The 19,597-nt window shown below is 54.6% G+C and overlaps 2 protein-coding genes and 1 long non-coding RNA gene across 3 annotated transcripts in view; 2 read left to right on the forward strand and 1 right to left on the reverse strand.

Moving 5' to 3' along the window:
- Positions 1-2,241, forward strand: part of RTF1 (RTF1 homolog, Paf1/RNA polymerase II complex component) — a 48,991-nt gene extending 46,750 nt beyond the window's left edge. The window contains exon 18 of the mRNA XM_060005034.1: positions 231-2,241. Coding sequence (XP_059861017.1) covers positions 231-337 — 107 coding nt within the window. The 3' untranslated portion in view covers positions 338-2,241. The remainder of the gene's footprint in view (positions 1-230) is intronic.
- A 1,595-nt stretch (positions 2,242-3,836) lies between these two features.
- Positions 3,837-9,426, reverse strand: LOC132419666 (uncharacterized). The gene is made up of 3 exons (XR_009518221.1): positions 9,386-9,426; positions 8,799-8,869; positions 3,837-3,897 (listed from the first exon to the last, which is right to left on the reverse strand). It is a non-coding gene; the product is annotated as an uncharacterized lncRNA (long non-coding RNA).
- Positions 9,427-10,811: 1,385 nt separating this feature from the next.
- On the forward strand, positions 10,812-19,373 carry ITPKA (inositol-trisphosphate 3-kinase A). Its single transcript, XM_060003560.1, has 7 exons — positions 10,812-11,360; positions 17,219-17,315; positions 17,398-17,611; positions 17,752-17,956; positions 18,196-18,297; positions 18,596-18,667; positions 18,771-19,373. Exons 1-7 carry the CDS (start codon positions 10,872-10,874, stop codon positions 18,972-18,974), a joined length of 1,383 nt encoding a protein of 460 aa, XP_059859543.1. The 5' UTR covers positions 10,812-10,871; the 3' UTR covers positions 18,975-19,373.
- Positions 19,374-19,597: the final 224 nt, after the last annotated feature.

Raw genomic sequence — 19,597 nt, forward strand, 5'->3', positions numbered from 1 at the left:
AGATTGGTGATGAGCAAGGACCACGTGGCTCCATGGCTCTGAGCCAGCAAGGAGGCCTGATTTTAGGGAAGAAATGGGGGTGTCTGCTTACCAGTATTTATGGAGACCAGAGTAAGACAGGCTGCAGGTATGTTTTGAGAGGGAACAGGGACAGTAAGGAAGGCTACCTGAAGGAGTGAAGCACAAGACCAAAGGACCTCAGATGCCGATTTGCCTCTTCTTTCCCATAGAGTCAAAGGCTTTGGCCATCACCTCCAAGGCTCCGCCAGCCAAGGATGGAGCTCCAAGGAGATCTCTGAACTTGGAAGACTACAAAAAACGACGAGGGCTTATTTGAGCGCACCCAGCCTGCTGCTTCTGACCCTGCATGCCCCATCACGGTGCCCCACCTTTCCTCTTTTCCTTTGATTTGCCCTCACTGGGCTGGAGCAGCAGTAGAACTGGGAAGAGACTCTAAACTGCCAGTCATCTGTAATATAAACCATTTGCTGTATAGACTTCCCTTGTCTGCAACATCTCCCACCAACCCCCCAGGCCCCACCCAGTGTGAACCTGGGCTCTCTTGGGCTTTATCCATGTCTTTAGATTTGTGTTTGCCTTTTTTTTTTTTAAAAAAAAAACCAGCACAATTCATTGGCCACTCTGCACGCATTCAGTGTTACCGTGGAGCTGGGATTCTTGCTGGAGCCCCTGGCGGTGATAGCAGCAGCACTGGGCAGCCTCCTCTATGGACTGCCTTGGACCCAACCATTGAACATTTGGCACCTGACCCTCTGGAGGGAGTGGGGACTGGGCACCTGCAGTCCTCCTTCTTCTCTCCTCATCTTTCTCTTCTTCCCATCTCTGTGGAAGAAGGATTTTCAAAACCAGTTTAGTTTCCAAAAAGTGTACATTTGTGGGGAGGGAGGGGGGTCTATTTGAGAGAGAGTGTGTATGTGTGTATGTGTCTGTAAGTGTGTGGATTTTTTTATCATTTTTTAAAAATGCAGTACTCTTTGTATCAGTCTGTCATGGGTCTATAGCTGTTTCAGATTTTTTTCAGCTGTACTTGAGCATCTGAAACTGCAAGAAAGAAACTCATTAAATGTGATTCTTCTTACTAAACAGGCCTGACTGCTGTAGCTGTGTAACTTCCCCTCCCCCACCTCCTCTTCCCCATCACCTCCCCCACCTTGGAGAAATCTCCCCAGTTTGGCCCCTGCCCTGTCCGCTGTGTCCTGGCAGGTGGGAGGGAAGCCCACAGCCAGGTACCAGGGAGGGCAGTGCAGGTGTCTTGCTCAGCCCATGTGTATAGCCCACAGCTTCCTGGCTGAGTGTAGAGTGTGTCTGTTCTCCACCCTATGTACTTGTCTCTTCTTAGTGATTCTGTTTTGCCATTTCAGCAAGAATAATATTTTGTTCTGTTTTTTAAGAGAAAGTATTCAACATGAATGTGGAGAGAACGAACACAAAGATTTAGGTTGCAAATGTTACAAGCATGTGCAGTTTTGTGTGTGTGTATACATATATATATGGTAAGCATATATATTGTTGTGCAGCTAGGGTGAAGCCAGCAAAGAAGTATGTATGTCTTTATGAAATGTTTGCAAAGAGATAAGCTGACTGCTTGATAATCATTCTCAGGTGTAAAGCTCCAAGTGTAAATAAAAGTGGCATTTAACAGATCTTTTCAGAACAAAGTACAGCTGACTATATAAAACAAGAACTAAGATAAAGGAACAGCTGAGAGCTTCTGATTCCCACAAGAGGGAGAGGCATCTCAAAGCCCTGCTTTGTATTTCTTCACCCTACTTTCTATAAGAAAGTGGGATGATGGGAAATCATGGAGTTAAGTTGTTTTTAAACATAAAAATGAACTTGGTAACTCTTCCGGGTTTAGTAGAGCCTCAGTGTTGCTTTAACTTAGTTTATACTTTTTTTATTTAAAAAAAAGAAAAAAGCAGCAATCGATGGTTTTTAAAAAGAATTGTGTCTGTAAAATTGATAAATATGACTGTAACACAGCTATGTGGTGGCTGTGACACAGTTTGGTTGGGCAAAGGAATGGTGATGGACTCATTAAAATCATATATACTTGAATAGTCCATTGACCGAAACTCTTTATAGACTATTGTGTAAATGTGGAATCACAGACTGTTAAACATTGCCTGGACTCCAGCAGAGTCCTGGAAGCTGCTGGGACCTCTTCTATAGTGACAAACTTGGACTTTTTTTTTTTTTCTGGTTTTAAAGACATGAAATTATAGAATCCATATAATTTGCTGGAGTCATTCTGATCCACCATGTAGATCTGTATTTAGTATCATTTGGATTTGGAGAAGTGTCGGTTACATTATGGCTGTGTAATAAAATTTTTATTAAAACTACATCACACTGTAGCCATTTTGCCCCTACCTCCCCACATGCAGCTAATGAAACTTGTGTTCTGAGACACCAAAACACAGCAGGGAGCAAAGCCAACCAAAGAAGACAGAATGTTAACTTGTCACCTGAGTAGCCTACTTGGTGATTGGAGTCAAGACCGAGGGCTTGTCTGCAGTCTCAGCTGAGGCAGGACCTCTGAACTGAGATCTGGTCCAGGCATTGGCTTTATCCCACCAGCTGGGCTTCTAGGTGGTTCAGGCTTCTTGTGCTGGGGAATCACAGCAGCAGCCCACTGCTCCACCCCGACCCCACCATGTGGTTTCAGTATTGAAGGGTGCGGCACCTAAGGCGGCTTTCTACATTTTTCACTTCCTTCCGAGAAGCAAAAAGGCCAATGTCCGTATGCCTAGCTCATGATGTATAGGTCTGTTTGTCTTGCTTCTGACAGGTGCAGGGAAAGTCTACTGCCTGCAACTTCCCTTCAAAAAGAATGCTTTTGTTTTCTGTTTCTGTGAAGTCCTGACCTGTCACTCAAACTGTACAGATACTTGTAAATAAACTTTATGCCCTGTTTTAACAAGGGAATCAGATTTAGTCCAAGGACTGCATCCTGAGTGGCAACTCTCAAAGTCATGCTTTAAAAGTCCAAGAGAGTCTCTCTTTCACTTGGTTTCTCTCCTTCCCCTACCCTTAGCCCTGCACCTCCGAAGTGAAAGTGGCTGTTGTCGTCTTCAGCCACCTGGTTCCCCAGAAGCCTCTCTGAGACAGTAGTTGTCTAGAGCCAAGGCAACCTCCAACTGGCCTGGTTTACTTCCTACTTTGGAAGATATATCACCAAGCTTTAACAGAACTAGGTGGGCCCCAGATACACTGCCTAACACTGGGGAGAGTCTGGTCCTTCCAGCTTTCAGTTGGCTAAGCCACAATTCCTTTGTTAACCTGTTTTCAGCCTGTCACGAGTGTGAAGGGGGAGCCCAGGGGCTGTGAGTGTGCCTATGGAGGAAATACTGATACCCTTCCCTCACGGCCCAAGCTGGGGAGATCTGTAAGGCTCACCACCAACACTGCATGAGGCTGTGTCTCAAACCTTTCTGACCATGTGTTAGCTAGGAAGCAAGATCCTGGATCAACTCTCCTTTAGAGATGGGAAGGTGGAGGTGACAATCACAATGGTACAAGGCCAGTCCAAGCCTGCCTTTGGTGTTGGGAGAGGTGGGTCCCTGGGGCTCACCCAGCAACTGCATCTCATGAGGTTTTCTTAAGCTCTCTATCACTCCAGCCACCTGATTTTTGTTTATTTATTTATTTTACTTATTTATTTATTTATTTTTGGCTGCGTTGGGTCTTCATTGCTGTGCGTGGGCTTCTCATTGCGGTGCCTTCTCTTGTCGCAGAGCACGGGCTCTAGGCGTGAGGGCTTCAATGGTTGTGGCTCATGGGCTCTAGAGCGCAGGCTCAGTAGTTGTGGCGCACGGGCTTAGCTGCTCCGCAGCATGTGGGATCTTCCCGGACAAGGGGTTGAACCCATGTCCCCTGCATTGGCAGGCAGATTCTTAACCACTGCACCACCAGGGAAGTCCCCAGCTGCCTGATTTTTGGAAGCAGTGGGCTCCCTGGGAGCCTAGAGAGCAGAGATTCTGAGCAGAGGACAGCCTAGTCCAGTTATCTCCCAGGGTTCCCTGCTGTGAGGCAGCCACTTGCTGTGACTGCCCCAGGTGGAGGGATGCAAAGGTGAGAGGGGTGCAGGGTCCATCGACTTTTTCTGGAGTTGAGGGAGCGAAGGAGGTGACTTTTCTTGGGTGTCCTGGGTAGTGGTGTCCAGGAACGGGGAAGCCATGGACCTCCAGCTCAGATTTTTTGTGTGTGACTTCCCTGACCAAAGGGGCAGCTGAACTGCCTTGGGGAGGAGAGTGTCAGAGGCTTGGAGGGAACAGCAGCACTAAGGCGGTGGGGTGGGGGGCAGAGGGGCAGCCTGCCTTCTGTATAAGTTTCCCCAGGCCAGCCTCAGTGCCAGAGTTTCTTGGCCCTGAATAGGGGCTTAGCCAGTGGAGCACAGGCACGTCTAGGGCTTCCAGACTGTGCCCTGGACCGGAGGGAGGACCTAAAAGCCACAAGGCAAGCAGGCTCAGTGCAGGGTTCATATCCCAGCTCCACCACTTAACTACCTAGGGCTGAGCTGGTTAACTCTTCTGAGCCCAAGTTCCCCATCTTTACTATAAGATCTGTCAGGAGCCTGTTAAAGTGTTCCCTTCATCGATAACGGTTCGATAAATGCTGTTGTCAGTGAGAGTAGAGGCCACTAGGCCTCGCAGGAGAGACTGTTGGGGCAGAGTGGCAGGGGTTGGGATGCAAGGGCCAGTGTGGTGAAATAGGGGTGGGAAGTCACAGGAGAACAGCCTGAGTGCTGACAGAGGGCATGACTTGGCCCAGAGACTCCCGGCAGCCTCCACCTTGGGGGTCAAGAAACTCAGTCTCCACACAGAGGTTCCAGTGGGTGCTGGGGCTGGCCTGGAGAACCGTCCAGAGAAAGACAGCTGCCTTTTGGTCCAAACTTGCTGCTGCTATTCTCTCCAGCCCCCAACACACTCCCTCTTTACTGATGGTCAGTCTGAAAGCATCCTTCCACTCCCAGCCCTCAGTGGCTCTGAAGGCCTCCACCTCGCCACTGCCCCAGCGGGCTCAGAAAGATTGTCTCACCACGGAGAGTAATTAAAACATTAAAAACAGTACCAAACCGGAAAATAAGTGTAAAGAAGTCCAACCAAGTTCTGATCTGTTTCATGATGACTACCTTGATAACCGTCTTCAGAATATCACTTTTTTTCTCTCTCTCTCTCTTTTAGCTGTTGATGACCCTGCTTCACTAAGTTCATGTGGAGACCACATCTTGCTCAGCCATAAACACATTCACCTCTCCTGGAATGCACTGGTCTATCTCCACCGATTTTTCCCTGGAGAACTCCTCTTCACCCTTCAGCGCTCAAAGGCCACCTCCTCCAGGAAGCCTTCCCTGATTGCCCCTTCCCACTCGGGTTTGGGAGCACCTAGGCTTCCCCTAGGGCGGCACCCACCACGCTGTACTGTTGTTATTTGTGAGCCTCCCCACCACCACCATCCTGGAAGCTACTAGTGTCCTCCTCCGCCTAGCACTTAGTTAACGCCCAATAAACGTAGTGGAGGGAAGGGGGGCGGGGCAAGCCGACGTCCTTCCCAAGCCCCTGCTTTCTGGGGCTTCTGATGCCACCTCTCCCCTCCATCGTGTCCCCAGACCGCAGCGCAAGCGGGAAGGAGACCCGGCGGTGCGGACGCTGCTTGCAGTAGAAGCCCAAACTGTCCGTCTTATGGGTTCGACCCGAGACCGCGAGAAAAGCAGCTGTGGCAGATGGGAGCTATCCCCTCACCCGACCGGCCCCGACCACCCAACAGCCTCGGCCTCCGTTCGCCCACTGGAGTCCCAGCGACCTTGGAGTCCGGGCCCGAGTGCCACGCGGGGCCGACCCCGCAGCCTGCACGTGCGCGCGCTCGCGGCTCTAGGTGTGGGGACCCCTGCCGGGCGCGCGTCCTAGCGGCCTCCCACAGTTGGGAGTAGGGCCCTCAGCTCGCAGGCGCGCTCCTGGCGTGTGGCGTGGGGCGCCCCTGCAGCCAACGCCGAGGTGGAGTGGGCATCTGCTCCACGGACCCGGGGCGTGCGCGTAGCTTCCCGGTGCCTCCTGGTTCCACCCAGCCACCGGAGGCTTTGTGGGCTCGGTCTCCGCGCACCTGGGGTGGAGGTCACTCTGGCAGGCGGAGATCACAAATGGAATTAGGGGATGCGCCCACCTCCCGCGGTTACAAGATTCCAGAGGTGCCCTGGTAGGGACGTGGGGGACGGAGGACGACTGCACCCCGAACGTTCTTAGAGCAATCGCCTCGACACTGGGGGCCGCGTCCCGCGTCCCTGACCTCAGACGCTACCAATCCCCTCTGCCTCCGCTTGGCCACTGGGAGAGATTCTGCGGGTTCTGAGTTTTGGAGAGAGGGAGGAGGGAGAACCACAGGAACACAGGCTCCTGGGAGGGATGGGAAACCTTGTTTCTGAAGTGTGTCAGGAGAGAAAATGTTCTTATTGAACATACACAGGCGTGGTGACACATTTTGTTCGTTTTAGAGGAGAGTGATTCAGATGGTGGCAGGTCAGTGAACACTATTAGATCCCAAGTCCTGCTAAACTGTCAGAAGATATTCCCACAAATTCTATCAATTATGGGGTCAGAGACTGCGTGGGGAGGAGCAGAAACCCGGAGGCAAGGAAAAGGGTCTTGGGTTGTCAAATGAAGACAGCTGTTCACTTTTTTTTTTTTTTTTTTGCGGTACGCGGGCCTCTCACTGCTGCGGCCTCCCCCGTTGCGAGACACAGGCTCCGGACACGCAGGTTCAGAGGCCATGGCTCACGGACCCAGCTGCTCCACGGCATGTGGGATCTTCCCGGACCGGGGCACGAACCCGTATCCCCTGCATCGGCAGGCACACTCTCAACCACTGCGCCACCAGGGAAGCCCTGTTCACTTTTCTTTCCAGGAGGAAAGAGACCTCCAGTTCTTCCCCGTCTGCAAGTTTTCATTGGGCCCTGGCTCTGGGAAGCCCTCCAGCACTCTCTCTACCATGCCCTGGGCAGAGAAGGGCAACAGACTGACCAGGGTTGGGGAATTGTTTGCATGAAGCAGCTGAAAGACCAAGGTCTCACTGAAAGTCCCTTGGAAACAGTAAATACAGCCATTTATCATCCTGGGAGCTGTTTTCTGTTGGGTCCTTTCTCGCTTCCCTCCATCAGAAGACAATGTAAAATGATGTACCACCACTCCTGGTAAGGAGCTACTCATTCCTGTAACCCTTTCACCTTAGCACAATGCCTGGTTTATAGCAGCTGCTCAGTGGAAGTTTGTTTGCTCTGTAAATGATGAATGAGTCATAGGTATTGTCACAGAATTATTGGAATCCCGGGGTCAGAAAGTCCCTTGGAGGACACTAAACTAAGCACCACAGAGCATGTCTGGGAGTTGTTGACTAGAATGAGACCCTGTACCACCTGGTCTAAAGGAGCATATGCCGCCCCTCTGCCTCCCCAACACACACACACACACACACACACACACAAAACATAGAAGCTAGGCTCTCTCTGGAGAGGCTTTCAAATCTCCTCAAAACAGCAGGTGGGGAACTTCCCTGGTGGTCCAGCGGGTAAGACTCCACGTTCCCAATGCTCAATCCCTGGGCTCAATCCCTGGTCAGGGAACTAGATACTGCATGCCGCAACTAAGAGTTCGCATGCCGCAACTAAGACCCGGCACAGGCAAAATAAATAAATAAATAAATATTAAAAAAAAAAAACCAACAAAAAACAGGTGGCCCATTCATCCTCTCTCCCACAGGTGAGAGGCCCTGCCTCTGGGTCTTGGGAAGCAGAAACTGGCATAGAGATGGTGAGTGGTGACCTTGCTCCTGCCCCTGAGGCCACTGGTGCTGCCCTGTGGGTTGCGTAGAGGAGGAACAAAGCTAAATGAGGCAGGCTAGGGAATAAAACCAGAAGCACCTCACCTCACACACCCCATTCTTTAGGCGCCCCTTTCTCCAGCTTTTGTGCCCCAGGGTTGTTACCTCCAGGAGGGATGTAGCCCTCATGCCTGATAAGTCCTGAAGGACATGGAGAGAGGTGAAGACTCAGACACCCCAGGATGCAGGCCTCTAGGGTTCAGGAGGATCCCTGAACTGAGAGGCCACAAGAAGAAGAAAGATCAGTTCTCTTCTCAGACACATAGCTGACCTTGTGGATAAGACCTTGTGGATAAGGGACTCCCATGGCCCATCCTAGATCAGCCAACTGTGAAACATTCTTCTTTGCTCTCATACCTCCATTTTTTTGCAGCACACAAGAGGCCATTCCTCCACCTAGGTAGTAGTCAGTCTGATTTTTCCACCCCCTTCTACTCACATCCATCTACTCAGCTTCAAGGACTGGGAAAACTGAGGCACAAAAACGGGATTCCAGGATTTGAAAGGTCATTCCTGGCTCACCTAAGAGGACGTGAGAACCCCTTGACCTTGTCCCACAGCTATATTGGGTTTAGGGGTAAACCCTGCCCCCTTATGCTTTCTACCTGTGGTAGGTGGAGGCAGACTCTGCCTTCACTGGATAAGGAACTAGGGACTGAACTACAAGTTGTTAATTTAAGAAACTGAGCATAGCACAGGAATAGAAGTTAGGATACACTCTGGCTTTTCCACCAACTAGCTGTGTGGCCTTGCACAAGTGCCTTAACCTCCTTGGTTGAGTCACTTAACCCCTTTGTTACTTCTGCTGTACTGTGAGGATGATAGAGGCATCTAAAAGTACTTCCACTCTAAAATCTATGAAATTAACTCTCGTTTCAATATGCAATTCCCAGGTTTGCCCTTACCTTCCCAGTGAGGAACACCTGGGCAGGTGCGGCAAAGACCTCTTCTTTGGTCGCTGGCCTTGGACAAGTGCCTAATACAAGAAGAAAAAGGAATTGCCCTGAGTTTTCTTGTGGCGGCCAAATTGACACCAGCTCCCAGCCTGCTCATGCCTCCAATATTGCCCATCCATTGACTGGCACACAGGTGTGGAGTACATGTTCCCTCCTCTCGCTTCTCTTCCCACCTTTCCAGTTCTGACAGGTCCTTGCTGACTCTCTCCACCCTGGATTTGCCCCCAGTCTCCTCTCTGAGGGCAGTACCTTCCCAGCTCCCACCATTAAGCAGGGTAGCTCTGAAGGAGGGAGAGAAGTGAGAGCAAGAGACATGGGTGTTTCTGGGCCTTCAAGCCCTTGAGTACACACCTGTCACCCAAACACCCAGGTTCCTGCAGACCTCTGTGTCCCAGAGAAATAGCCATGTGTCTTCCCAGGTTCTCCACAGAAGACTTAAGTATTCAGACTCCTGTATTTCCTTCTTTCTCTCACTCCTTCATTCCTTCAGTTTCTCCTCCTTCCTCCCCCTCCCACTCTTTCTTCCACACTTTTACCTTCTTCATCAATTCCCCCTCAGGGATCTTCTCCTTTCTTCTTTGCTGAAGGCTCCCACTGTCTCTCTGAACCCTCCTTTTCTCTCCTCCTGGGCCATCCTTGAATTCTGGCTGAAGGGAGATAACGAAAGGAAAGCTCCTCCTTTTGGCCTTCATCAGCTCAGAGGCTGTCCTTCTGAGGGCAGTCTCCCCAGAGGTCCCCCAATAACCCCTAGGCACCGGGCACCTGATGAGGGATTCTCACTCATGGCATTTGGGGGAAAACAGGAAATGCTGTGAAATGCTGACTTCTACACAAAGCAGCCTTTGCAGCTCAGCTGACCGCTAACATGCGAAGTGACCGAAGATCCGCCACTATGATGCCGCCGCTGAGAACGTTGCAGTGTATGAGATCCTTCACCGCCATTAGCACCCTCTTCCCAGTTTCACAGCCACAACTCTGTGGGTCAGGTGAGGTTTTCCTACGTTTACAAGTAAGAAAATGGAACTTAGAAAGGTGAAGAGACTGCCTAAAATCACATCTGGGGTGTGGTGAACCTGAGGCTGGCTCTTTCTACCACTCACACTAAAATGATTCCAACGTTTCAGAGATAGCACATCTTTCATTTCATTCTCACATCAATCCTGTGAGGTGGACAACAACCCTGCCAAGGAGAATCAGCAGTTCAAAGGAAGTGAAATGACTTGCTTACAGCCCCACAGCAGACTCCAAGCCCCGAACTCCAAAAGGAAAGGAAGAAGAAGGGCTCAGCCCTCGCCAGCCAGCAGCCAGGGATGCTGCCCAGGTCTCTGCCAGGAAAACCTGGAGAGATCCGGGTCCTGCCCCCTGACCTTTTACTCTGCCAGCCGGGAAGTGGGGAGCTGGAGGGGTAGGGAGGGGGAGAAGCCTCAGCTCGTTCCCAGGACAGAGTCCCCACTTGGGCACATGCCCTGGGGTGAGGCTTCTTTGGGAAGCCGAAGGCCTTGAACTCTGTGTCGAAGGGGTCCCGGGCGGAGAAAAGCCCCGGAGACCTGGAAGCCTTAGCCCAGGATGAGTGGAACGCGGAAAGGAGCCCCAGGGACTGGGTGCGAGAGCAAGAGCTGGACCAGCTCCTCTCCTGCGGGGTCGGGACACTTGGAGTTGCCAGGAGGAATCTCCCGGGGACGCGGCACGGCGTGGGGCGGAGCAGCCCCTCCGGTGTTCTCGAGAGTGGGCACTGAGAGGCCGCGAGGGCCAGGCCCGGGTTTTGTGTGTTTCCAGGAGGTCGGGGCTTCCCGGCCACCCGGAGGAGCAACAGGGAGCCTTCCATTCTGGGCAGGAGCCCAAGGAGGCCCGCGCTTTCTCTGAAAGTGAAAGGAGTGGGCGGGGGGCGCGGCCGAGGCGGGGCCCAGGCGAGCGGCCGCGCAGGCTCCGCCTCGGGGCAGTCTCAAGCCTGGGGCGCCGAGCGGCTCCAGTACCCGCCGCGCCGCGGGCTGGTGGGCTCCCCGGCGGCTCTCTTGCTGGGAAATGACCCTGCCCGGGGGCCCGACGGGCATGGCGCGACCGGGAGGCGCGGGGCCCTGCAGCCCCGGGCTGGAGCGGGCCCCGCGCCGGAGTGTCGGGGAGCTGCGCCTGCTTTTCGAGGCGCGCTGCGCCGCGGTCGCCGCCGCCGCCGCCGCAGGGGAGCCCCGGGCCCGCGGGGCCAAGCGGCGGGGGGGACAGATCCCCAACGGGCTTCCGCGGGCTCCCCCTGCCCCGGTGATCCCGCAGCTGACTGTGACGGCCGAGGAGCCGGACGTGACCCCGGCCAGCCCCGGGCCGCCCAAGCCGGAGGGTGGCTGGCTCCCGGCCGTGGGCTCGTCGCACCTGCAGCAGCCGCGCCGCCTCTCCACCTCGTCGCTCTCCTCCACTGGCTCCTCGTCGCTGCCCGAGGACTCGGAGGACGATCTTCTGAGCGACAGCGAGAGCCGGAGCCGCGGCAACGTGCAGCTGGAAACGAGCGAGGACGTGGTTCAGGTACTGGCCGCGGGGGCGGGGCCAGTGCGGGGCGCGGGGGCTGCGTGCGGGGACCTGCGTTGAGCTCTCTGCGGACCGACTCCTGCCCTAAGCTCCCTCCCCGGCGGGTCCGAGTCTCACTCTTTAGGAGGGCATTGGGGCCAAAGAGAGGCGCCGGGCCGACCCCTCACCTTTACAGTGGTCACCCCGGTTCCACAGGCGAGTCGCGGCCCGGGCCCTGGGGCGTCTAAGAGAGTAAGGAGGAGTCTGCGACCCGCCTCGGGGAGCGGGGAGGGGGCGGGGGGGGGGAGCGTGACTTGCTGGCTGAGAGATGGTTGGAGGGATCGGAGGGGCTTAGCGTTGCCCCACGAACTCTCGGAGAGTGGGGTCAACGAGTCTCCCTCTCTGCCTCCCCCTCTCCCGCGCCGCGGCCCCACCCCCGCCGTTGCCACGGTTTCCCTCTCCTGAGTGGGAGTGGAGCCGCGCTCCAGGCTCTGCTCGCTAGCCGCCGCCGTCTGCTCCCGGCGCCCGCACCAGGCGTGGACGCAGGGAAGGGAGGGGCGCGGGACTGGGAGCTCTGGCAGGGGGCGGAACGCAGCCCTCCTCCGCTTTACTCCTCCTAATTCTGGCCCGGGAGAAGGTAAACTGAGGCGGAAAGGGTGGGACCAGCCTGCTGACCTCCGCCTCTGGTAGCCTGGATGTTCCGGGGCCAGGTTTGACCCTCGGATAACCCAGGCTAGGGTGCGGTGAAGTCATTCCCGGTGCCTGCCCCTCCCGCATGTGCCGCGCCCAGGATAACCGTCTTGTCCCCCTGGTTTTAACCAAGGCCAAATACTTCACATAACTATCCGCGGTCAACGCGAAGGAGTTGCTCTAGATCCACGTTATGCAAGTGTCCCTGTAGTGGAGGGAGAGGCGAAGGGCTCCCCGCAGGCTCTGGTGGCTCGGGGCCTGCCCAGAAGGGCGGACGCGCGCCGGGGTTGCCGGGGCCTGCTGAACCTGGGCTCCCCCCGTGCTCGGATTGGACGAGGCGCGGGAGTCACTGTAATGACTTGCTGTGGCTCCGTGACTCAGTTACCCCTGAGACTTACATTACCCAGAGGGCGGCGTGGTTTGTAAGTGACACAAGAGGAAGAAGGGAAAAGTCTCACAGAGCAGGAACACACTCCGCCACCAGGTGTAGGGTGCGGGGAGTCCCTCTCTCCTCCCCCGGCGTAAGGGTACGCCTGATCCCCGACCATTCTTGGTGCAACCTTGGCGCCTGAAAGGAGGCGGGTGCCGCCCAGTGGTTTCTAAGGCGGTGATGTGGGGCAGTGAGAGGACTCCTCCCTCCCCACCTCCAAAAACCCGGAGCAGTAGCTGTGGGCCCACCGCTCCCCCGCTCAAATCTCTGACAGCTGAGAGGCGGGCGCTGGAGGAAGGGAGCCAGGAGGGAAGCCCCCAGCTTCGCTCTTCCTCCCAAAGGCGGAGTAGGTCCCGCGGCCCAGGACTGTGTACAACGTAGACAGGCCAGCCTGGGTCAAGACTCCGGGGACCAGTCGCAGCTCTGCCTGGGCGTCTTCGGCCGGCCTCTCCCACTCTGGGCCTCGCTGTCACCCAGGGCGGCAGGAGCTGGAGCAGATGGCCGTTGAGAGCCCTTCCAGCTCCGAGGCGGCGAGTCCCAGGCCTTCCCAACCCCCAGCACGCCGGGGCCTCCCCGAAGGCAAACAGCCGAGGCAGCGGCAGATAAGCCGGGGGCTGTTGACAGAGGCCGCCTGCGTCTGCGTGGAGGGCCCAGCTCGGACTTTGCCTTGCGGCCAGGCCGGGAGCGCCACAGTGCGCCCGCCCAGGCTGCCTTTAGGGCTTCCCCAGGTAGGAAGCAGAGCCCATCGGCTGGCTGACCGTGAAGGATGCACCTGGGAGAAGGGTGCTGAGGCAGTGCTCGGCAGCTCCCAGCTCGCCAGCCCCTTACAACTCAGGCCTGGGTGGACAATGGGAAGAGAGGGGAGGCTCTGCCCAGCTTGTACATCCTTCACTTCTCTTCCTAGGAGCTACGCACAGTCTTCCCAGAGCCTGGAGCTGGGCTCCCCGCAAGGTAGTTGGGACTGGGCAGCCTGCCTCCCTGCTGGGTCCTTTCCTACGGTAGAGGGAAGAGTCATGGGCAGGGAAAACCATACAGGCCAGGAGAGGAGTTGGGGCCCTATCCCCAAGGGTGGCTGGCATGACTGTATTCTTAGGCCTTGTCTGCCTATTAAAACAATTTTGGGATGTTGCTCTAGCAGAAGAGAGGGTGTTTGACTCTTGTTTGTTTGGTTCTCTTCTCTCAGTGCTCCAGGATGGGTAAGGAGACCTGGATTCGATCCTGTCCTGGACCCAGAATTCCCACACTTCACTTCTCACTAATTATAGAGCAGAATTTAGGTTAACAGCCTTCCTTTTTAAAAAGCAGATGCCCCTGGGAGGGTGAAGTCATGGGTCACTTATACCTTAGTGCAAATCATCTTATAAATTTAAACGGATTGTTCTCATCACCCCTGCCACCAGGAGTGCTTATTTGATAGAGTATTGGGAACATGGTGAGGGGGTTGGGTGGTAGAGAGCTTTAGCCAGAGTCTGGACGGCTGGAGGTAGGCAGTAGAAGTCAGGAAGGATGGGGATGAATGCCAAAGACAAGCAAAGGATCCGTTCTGGCAGAAGATACACTGAATATCTGGTGTGATATGAGAAGGAGGAGAGTCCTCAGGGCTTCCAAATAGAGCTCAGACAAAGGAGGGTCTGAGGCTAGTATCCAGCTAAGCCCTGCCCAGAGATGCTCCCTGTCCAGCTCCATGAGTGAGGAAGTATCGGAGGGTCCTCCTGTGATTTCATCAAAGACTCTTTCACATGGTCAGCTCTCCCGAGCTTTTTGTCCCAAGATGTCTGGGTAGCCTCTTGGCTGTGAGCGGCTTTCCCAGACTTCTGTGGCGGAATAGACTGTGCCAGAGGATGGAGTTTTAGCCCTCTTTTCAGCTAGATTTCACTCTGTAACATAATAAATCTGCTTTCTGATATTCATACAATAAAAGCCTTACCTGCTCAAAAATATATTCCCTGCTGTTGTTCGTGTGCCCAAATCCCCACCCACCCACCAAAGAATGATTCTCCCAGAACCTTTTTGGATACATGCATCTCTATATGCATTATGTTCCCTGGGGGAGGTAGCTCCCTAAGATGGAAGACGACAGAGTTCCATGATACTTGCGTCAGCTCCTTCCATGTTTGACCATATGCATTACTGGCAGAAGAACTAAATCCTGTCACTACCAACCAACCTCAAGAGGTGGCTGAGAGGGCTGAGATGGCATTATGGGTGTGAAAGCCCTTTGTAACCCACATGGCTGGAACCAGCCTTAGTCTTTGATGCTCTTGGCTGATACGATCCTCACAAAACTGTGGTGGGGAGAGTGGAGAGATGACCCCACGTTACCTCAGCTTGGGAGCAAGTCAGTGCTGTATTATCACACATCAATCAAGTGTCAGTAGCCCAGGACTGCAGGACTAAATCCTCTTCTACCAGGCGCAGCTTCCACCTTCCAGCCTCACTCACTGCTCCCACATGATCCCAGAAGAAAGGATGATGCCGTTCTCCCATCTCATCTAACCCAAGGCTGGTTCCTTCTTCTACTAGGGTAGCTACAGAACTAGATGTACCCTCTGATGAAGTCCATTCTGGTCCCACTGTCCCCCAAATTCTGCCAGTAAGTCCCTAAAGCTGCCCGAAGCCCCACCATTAAACCTATCCCTTTGGATGAAGCAGAAGTGTCCAGCCAACAGAGAGGGGTCCCCAGACAGATCTCAGTGTTTCCTCAGTGATTAGAACATACCACCTTGTGGCTGCAAATTGCTTCATCTTGTACAAAACTCTTTCTCCTGCAGGGTCCCCTTTGACCCCTAAAGGGAGTCTGGGTGGTAGCATGGATTTTGGAACCTGCTGGGGCAATTGAAGCATGAGGAGGGGGTTGAACTGGAGCTTAAGGCAGAGACTGGGGGCTGGGAGCAGGGATGGAGGGGATGTTAACTCTCTGAACTTTGATTGCCTTCTGTAAAATGGCAATAATTACCACCTCATGCACTTGCTGTGCATGTGCAGCAGCATAACGAATCTCAAACTGAGTGTGGGGGAAGAGGGTATAGGATGGTGCCACTCAATACACACAGCACATACATCTTCCGGGAATTTTATTTGAGGATTCGGAGGTGGGAGAGTTTTATAATAAAACTTGGATTTATTATGCAGCATAATGCAAACCTTGTATGTATTTAAAGCGTGAAAAAGGGAGTTTTGAAAGAGATGTCATGCTTCTAGTGGGCTGCTTCTGGCTACACCCCCAGATCCCTAGGGATTGGACAAGTGATCACACCCTAGTGTGCCATGTAGGGACTTCAGTAGGAAAACAGGAGCAAGGCTGTCTGATGGAGATGAGAAGTGCCTGGCATGCAGTAGGCGGTCAGTAAATGGTGGCTCGTGTTATGGCAACAGCTAGGTCCAGAGGAAACAGGCTCACACAGCTGAAATTCTCCCTTGGGTTCACTCAGATAGAAAGTGACAGAGCCAGGACTGGAACCAACTCCAGACTCCCCATCCAGTGCTCTGTCACTAACTTCCATCTCCTCCCCACGGAAAGGGGTTTTATGGTCATCAGCCTCCCCTGCGTAGGCCAGCATGCCAGTTCTCCCTCTCCCTGTTAGAACACCCTCTGGTCAGGGAAGCTGGATTCCTGGGTTCCACGCTTGTGGAGGCACACATGTGTAACTCCTCTAAAAGGCAGGCACCCTGGGAGGAGGCAGCAGACACAATGTTTGCATGAACAAACCTCTGCACTTCAGTGGGTAGACACAGGACTGATGAGTTTGGGGTGGGAAGAGGAAAGGTCCAGAGTATGAGATACTCTCAGGACTGGCTGAAGGCTAGACACAATGGTCAAGAGGCAAAAGGTACACCAAAATCTACATTTCCCTCCCAATTTCATCTAAGATGACAGACCCGCAGCTCTGTATCCCATTTTCAAAGCCCAGGTTTCTGGGTCCAGATCAGGACTAAGGGTGCCCTGGGCCTTGTCAACTGGCTAGGAGTGAGATGGCATCCAGGGATAGCAAGAGGGCCTTGGGGAGCCCCAAGCCACTCTTTCTCCAGGCCCTACCAGGCTGGCCTCCCTGCCCTGAGCCTATGTAATGGTTTGTTTCCATGTTTGTCTTTCTCCTTAAATGAGAGGAACCAATGGTCCCAAGTAAATGAAACAATAATCCAGATTTGTCCAGCTACTGCTTCATGCCAAGGAATGGGTTGGGGGTGGGGGCATCTGTCACACTCAAGCCTCATTTACTACTCACAACAACCCAGCGAGAGCGGTTATTTCCCTATTTTACAGATGAAGAAACTGAGCTCAGAGGCTTCTCAGGCCGCAGAATATCCGGAGGCATTGGTAGAAATGCAAATTTTTGGTCCCACCCCAGACTGCTCAGAATTTCCCTGTGGTGGACCTGAAAATCTGCATTTTTTTAAACAAGAGTGACCATCATGTGATTCTCATGCTCACAAAAGTCCTAAAACCTTGACAGAGCAGTTTAGTAACCTGTCCATGCAGCTTCGGAGCAGCAGAACTGGGGTGCAAACGTGAGCTTTCTGACACTGAGCCCAGGGCTCTTTTCAGCACACTGAAGAGCTGGATGTCTGTCAACTGCATGTGCTTGTCTCAGGGTCCGCCACACAGGCTCACAATAAACTTTCCCTGAGCGAATGAATGATTGACTCATCAGGCCCTAGTTGCTTATTGTAAGGTTGGGCTGGGCGAGACCATGTTCCAGAGGAAGGAGGGCTTATGCAGACGCTAACTTACAGACCGGGACCGTGTCGCTTTCAGAAAAGCCACTGGCAGAAGATCCGGACCATGGTGAATCTGCCCGTCATGAGCCCTTTCAAGAAGCGCTACTCCTGGGTGCAGCTGGCAGGGCACACGGGTGAGCACGGAGCAGGCACGGGGGAGGTGGGTGGAGGCGGGGAGGAAGGGACTAGGCAGCACTAACTAGCGCCTGCCCGCAGGGAGTTTCAAGGCGGGCAGCAGCGGGATGATTCTGAAGCGTAGCTCAGAGCCCGAGCGCTACTGCCTGGCACGGCTCATGGCGGACGCGCTGCGCGGCTGCGTGCCCGCCTTCCACGGTGTGGTGGAGCGCGACGGCGAGAGCTACCTGCAGTTGCAGGACCTGCTCGACGGCTTCGATGGGCCCTGCGTACTTGACTGCAAGATGGGCGTCAGGTACGCGTGCCCTACCGGGCAGGTGGGAACCTGTAAAGGGCCCGGGGTGGGAACGAGCGCTCTACGCGTGCCCAAGGCCGTGCTTTACAGGGTCCGGGTGTGCGCCTGCTCAAGCCCCGCCGCTCTCTGTGCCTCCGTAGGACTTACCTGGAAGAGGAGCTGACCAAAGCCCGCGAGCGGCCCAAGCTGCGGAAGGACATGTACAAGAAGATGCTGGCCATAGACCCTGGGGCACCCACCGAGGAGGAGCACGCGCAGCGCGCGGTCACTAAGCCGCGCTACATGCAGTGGCGAGAAGGCATCAGCTCCAGTACCACGCTCGGCTTCCGCATCGAGGGCATTAAGGTGAGCCAGGCCCGCTTCGCCTTGCACCTCCCGGGCCCTTCCCCCGCCCCAGCCCCACTGTGCGGTGTCTGTCCTCCATGTTGACCTCCCACCCTGACAGTCCCCGGAAGAGGCAAGCCTCTGGCGGCAGCCTCGCTGTCCCTGGCATTCAACGTCCCGGGAGGTACCGCTGCTCTGGCCTGATCCTCTCCCCTCGGGCGGGCACGGGGCCCCTGACAATTTCTGCCCACCTCCTACAGAAAGCCGACGGCTCCTGCAGCACAGACTTCAAGACCACGCGAAGCCGGGAGCAGGTGATTCGCGTCTTCCAGGAGTTTGTGCAAGGGGATGCCGAAGTGCTGGTGAGCGCGGGATCCCAGAACCCTGAGGTGCTGGGGAGCCTGATACCTAGGGGTGTCCCCAGGTCAGGTCAATTTTTGTAGCACCCTACCCTACGTGACCCCCATCATAGCATTTATCGCATTGTGTTGTAATTGCTTTACATTCCTTCCCTTTTGGGCTGCGCGCCACGTGGGGGCCTGTGCCTTCCTCACCACGGTATTTGCCAAGCCAAACATGCATCATGGCGCTCCTCATATCCGCAGAGGTTCAGCTGGTATTCAGTTAATTTGTTCTCCTCTCCTACTCTCCCCTCTCCAGAGGAGGTATCTGAACCGCCTGCAGCAGATCCGGGACACACTGGAGGTCTCTGAGTTCTTTAGGAAGCACGAGGTAAGAGGGGTAGGCTCAGGTACCGGGTCTGGGGTCTGTGAGGGAATAGGGTGGAGGGCTTCTCCGGATTAGAGCCGTAGCCTGACGGTGTGGGACTCGGCAGGTGATCGGCAGCTCGCTCCTCTTCGTGCATGATCACTGCCACCGCGCCGGCGTATGGCTCATCGACTTCGGCAAGACCACGCCCCTCCCCGACGGCCAGACCCTGGACCACCGGCGGCCCTGGGAGGAGGGCAACCGAGAGGACGGCTACTTGCTGGGGCTGGACAATCTCATTGGCATCCTGGCCAGCCTGGCTGAGAGATGAGGCTGGGTCCCTGTCCCCACGGACCGGAGGGTCTGACAGAAGGACATGCGCCTGCATCCCCGCCATGCATGCAGGCGAGAGACTGAAACCCCGCGGTGCGGGGCGGTTCATACGGTCCTATAGGGCCAGGTGCCGACCACTACAGGACACACTGCACGCGCAGGGCCTCGCCCCCATAAAAGCCCCAGTGTTCCCAGAGCTGATGACACTAATTTACCGGGCAAGGGAGGAGTAGAAGTGGGATGAGTGGCTTCTTCCTCAGCCCAGCTCTTCTGAGGGGGCTCCATACCTCTCCAGAGAAGCCAGATAATGAACTTTATTTCACAGGTACTAGATCTACTGGTCTGGCCTCCCACACTACAATGGACTCCCCTTCCCAATAAAACTCAAAGACACCAGCTTTGACTCAGGCCTCATCCCCTCCCTCCTCTGGTCCCTTCTTTCTCAGTTCCCTGGCATCCCTCACATCCACTCAGATCACTGGAGGATATGAGAAGAGCTCTTTATTAGAGGTATCTGTAGTGTTGGGGGCTGCCCAGATGGAGGACGCTAGTGGGGTAAAGGCAATCTAGAGAAGACTTCCTGCAGGAGGCAATTTCAATTCCCCACCTACACCTGGGAGT

The sequence above is a fragment of the Delphinus delphis genome, chromosome 2 (genome assembly GCF_949987515.2).
Source record: "Delphinus delphis chromosome 2, mDelDel1.2, whole genome shotgun sequence".
NCBI classification, from domain to species: domain Eukaryota; kingdom Metazoa; phylum Chordata; class Mammalia; order Artiodactyla; family Delphinidae; genus Delphinus; species Delphinus delphis.